This window comes from Cynoglossus semilaevis, chromosome 15 (genome assembly GCF_000523025.1).
Source record: "Cynoglossus semilaevis isolate Cse_v1.0 chromosome 15, Cse_v1.0, whole genome shotgun sequence".
Taxonomy (NCBI): Eukaryota; Metazoa; Chordata; class Actinopteri; order Pleuronectiformes; family Cynoglossidae; genus Cynoglossus; species Cynoglossus semilaevis.
This window is the reverse complement of record NC_024321.1, coordinates 1,217,094-1,220,825: the sequence shown is the minus strand read 5'-3', so window position 1 is coordinate 1,220,825 and position 3,732 is coordinate 1,217,094. Positions and strand designations below refer to the sequence as shown.

At 38.8% G+C, this 3,732-nt stretch overlaps 1 protein-coding gene across 1 annotated transcript in view; it reads left to right on the top strand.

Annotated features, from left to right (window-relative positions):
• The window catches only part of clic2 (chloride intracellular channel 2), a 5,278-nt gene extending 1,684 nt beyond the window's left edge, over positions 1-3,594 (top strand). The window contains exons 3-6 of the mRNA XM_008326447.3: positions 875-1,000; positions 1,103-1,203; positions 1,973-2,154; positions 3,241-3,594. Of these exons, the coding sequence (XP_008324669.1) occupies positions 875-1,000; positions 1,103-1,203; positions 1,973-2,154; positions 3,241-3,402 (571 nt within the window). The 3' untranslated portion in view covers positions 3,403-3,594. The remainder of the gene's footprint in view (positions 1-874; positions 1,001-1,102; positions 1,204-1,972; positions 2,155-3,240) is intronic.
• The last annotated feature ends 138 nt before the right edge of the window (positions 3,595-3,732 follow it).

The window sequence follows — 3,732 nt, the reverse complement described above, 5'->3', positions numbered from 1 at the left end:
CTCTTTCCCAATGCTTCTAAATGGGGAAACTAAGGCCCGGGGGCCGGATGCGGCCCGTTAGGATTTTTAATCCGGCCCACCAAACTTTATAATTTATTTGTATTATCATTATACTTCTGCCTTTTCCCTGCAATACCCACGTTTCCCCAATAGATGGCGTGGAAAATTATGTGCATTTTAGCCTTTATGCGTGACTTTTACAAAATGATGTGCATTTTAGTCTTTATGTGTGACTTTTACATGTCATTTATCTTAGTTGTAAACTGAAACTGTACCAGAGCTGATGTTTGTCCACTTTAGTCAAACTGTGGACCACATAAACATTGACAGATTTTTTTTGACTTTCGGCACTAGAGGGCACTCTAGCTAGCCGTTGCGACATATGCTCAGACTTATATATTAAAATATACAATTTTACATATTGTTACTTTCACACTGACAGCCACCAGAGGGCACTCTAGGCTTGTGTACCAGTATCTGCTACTCCTGTGCCACTTAAAAATTTACATGTTTGTTACTTTCACACTGACAGCCACTAGAGGGCACTCTAGCTGGCTGTTGCGACTTATTTATGGATATCTTTTGGATATTTTCTTCTTCATTATGCATTGTTTGGCTGGTGCAACTTATACTTCGTAATGACTTATAGTCCGGAAAATACTGTAAATGAAAATGTATTCATCTGCTATCACTTCTGCTTTTAGGGTTGTCGGTGGTATTCCCGGAATTACTATAATGTGAAATCAAAAACCTTTGAACATTTAGTATAAATATTATTGTATTATTCTCAGAATTCAATAATGTCTTTTTTTAGAAATGTGGGTCACAGAATGACACTGTATCCAACCCTCCTCCTCCTCACTGTTTTCACCAGGAAACCCGCAGAGTTGAAGGACCTGGCCCCAGGCACCAACCCTCCTTTCCTGCTCTACAACGGCACCCTGAAAACAGACTTCCTGAAAATCGAAGAGTTCCTGGAACAGACCCTGGCTCCTCCCAGGTTCTGCTGAATCACCGTCACCACGTGGATATGAATGAATGAATGAACGAACGAAGTGGAAAATTTAGTTTATTCACTCCTTCTTCTCTTTCTCCTACTCAGATATCCTCACCTCAGTCCGACCAACAAAGAGTCCTTTGACGCTGGCGCCGACATCTTCGCGAAGTTCTCAGCTTTCATCAAGAACAGCCCGAACAACAGCTGTGAGTAACACGCAAAACGTCTCCACTTCTGTGCAGGCGTTATCCACGTAAGCCACTTAACTTTAAGAACATAGTGGGAAAATTAATAGTTTTGACTGACTAACTAAAAAATACATATTAAAGTTGTTAAATTTGCCAGTATTTGTCGCGGAGACAGAGACATCCACCGACACACACATTTTAGCAGTGGACACAGAGACATCCACCGACACACACATTTTTGCACATTAAAGGCGATAGAGGTCAGTGTTTCTCAGTTATTTTCTGCCATGCGCCCCCTATGGGGCAGTAATTGAAATACTGTTCAGTGTCTGGTAATATTTATGTATTTATGTATTTATCTGTACAAACCGCTGTAGGAGTTGCTGGCACCAGCATTCCGCATGCAACCCCCTGATTATCGAAATAGATTCATAAAATGAGCTGCTCTGCTGCCATCTAGTGACCGGAAGGGTTTGGTGTTTTGTATCGCCAACGCAAAATCTGAAGTATAAACCATGAATGACCGGCAGCAGCGCCACCGACAGTAAAGCTATGAAATGAACAGAGCAAACTATTTGGTATTATTTCATAAATATACAGTACATGACGAATATATTGCAACATAAGTCTTTATTCTGAAAATCAAAATGTTTTTATACATACATTTTCCTCCTATTCATAAATAAAAAATCACATTTGCATAAACGGATACATAAACAGGAAGTGGAGATCAGCTCGATTATGTCTAAACTAAAACAGTCGCTCGTCTGTCTGTCTTGCTCCTCAGTCCAGGAGAAGAACCTTCTACGGGAGTTCATACGTCTGGACAAATACCTGAACTCTCCTCTGCCTGAAGAGATTGACCACAACTCCACAGAAAACATCACCACATCCAAGAGGAAGTTCCTGGACGGAGACCATCTCACCTTAGCAGACTGTAACCTGCTGCCCAAACTGCACGTTATCAGGGTGAGATGCTAAATATGTATATGTATATATGTATATATATGTATATGTATATATATATATATATATACACATATATATGTATATATATACAGTATATATGTATAAGCAAATTAAGTATATTTATAAAAGTGGTTATGTGAACAAAGTATATTGATAGTTTAAATATATAAACATTCTTCAGTACTTAAAATAAGCAGTAAGCTATAAATAGGCAGTTCCAGCAGATATAATAGTGCAGGGGTGTCAAACATACGGCCCGGGGGCCAAAACCGGCCCACTACAGGGTTCATTCCGGCCCACTTGATACATTTTGAAAGTAAATAAAATGCACAAAAGCTTCATGTTCGTGAGGTTTTGTCGAATTATATTCCATTAAATATAAATATTTTGTCATAAATGTACGCATATTTGCATATTTGGGCCTCGAGATACGTTTTCCAAGTTCCGAGTAAGTAACTATTGCAAGATTTTGCTCATGATACGAGGAAACAAAACCGCGCGGTGTTGCGCTCACTGTCCGTCGCTGGGTTATTTTAATTAATTAATAATATATTTCTGGGAGCCTGGAATGAATGAATTGGTTTTCAGTTATTCTAAATTGGAGAAAATGCGATCGAGATACGAGCGAATCGGCACGCATGCTGTTGTGGAACGGATTAAACTCGTACCTTGAAGTCCCCACTGTATTAGATATGATAGATGTGATAGATGTTATATATATGGATATATAACATATACACACATAGGCATATATACATACCTATACATTCACAATAACCATAAATACATTATGTGTATATATATCCACACATATATATATATAATATATGCACCTAGACACTTATATGCGTATGTGCAAGCATATATAAACACATATACAAAACTAAAACCCTTCAGTGTTCATTTATAAATGCAGCAACTGTGGTGCGGCTGTTTTTTTTTTGTTTTTTTTTGTCTGTTTGCTTTAGCTTTTATGGCTCTACATTGCCTGGATGAGAACATAAACATCACTACAGATCCCAGAAGTCTTTGTCTGTGTCTTCATCTCATATTTTCATTAACTTCCCCTCGATCTGTTTCTCTCAGGTCGCCGCTAAAAAGTTCTGTGGCTTCGAGATCCCCGCCGAGTTCACAGGGGTTTGGCGCTATCTTCAAAATGCCTACGAGAGAGACGAGTTCCGACAGACGTGTCCGGCCGACATTGAGATAGAAAAAGCGTACCACACCGTGGCCAAGCAGGGAAAATAAGACTTTACTCTGTCACTCCATCCATTTCCTGTTCCATATTAAAGTTACCATTGCGAAGGAGATGCAGGGGGCGCTGTAACCTTGAAGGAATACGTAACTAAGGCATTGAATTTGATGTTAATCTCCCTGTAAGACATGGAGAAGTGTTGAACAAAAAATATTGTTATATATCGCTGGGTTTCTCTAAGAAAACAAACACGTGTTTAACACTGAAAAGGCCATATGTGCAATTCATTGACGTACGTAACTTTGTGGAATTTATTGTTAATAGTGTAAATACAGTTTTCTACTTGCTTTTAAATGATCAAAAATTGAAATGTTTGCTTTTGA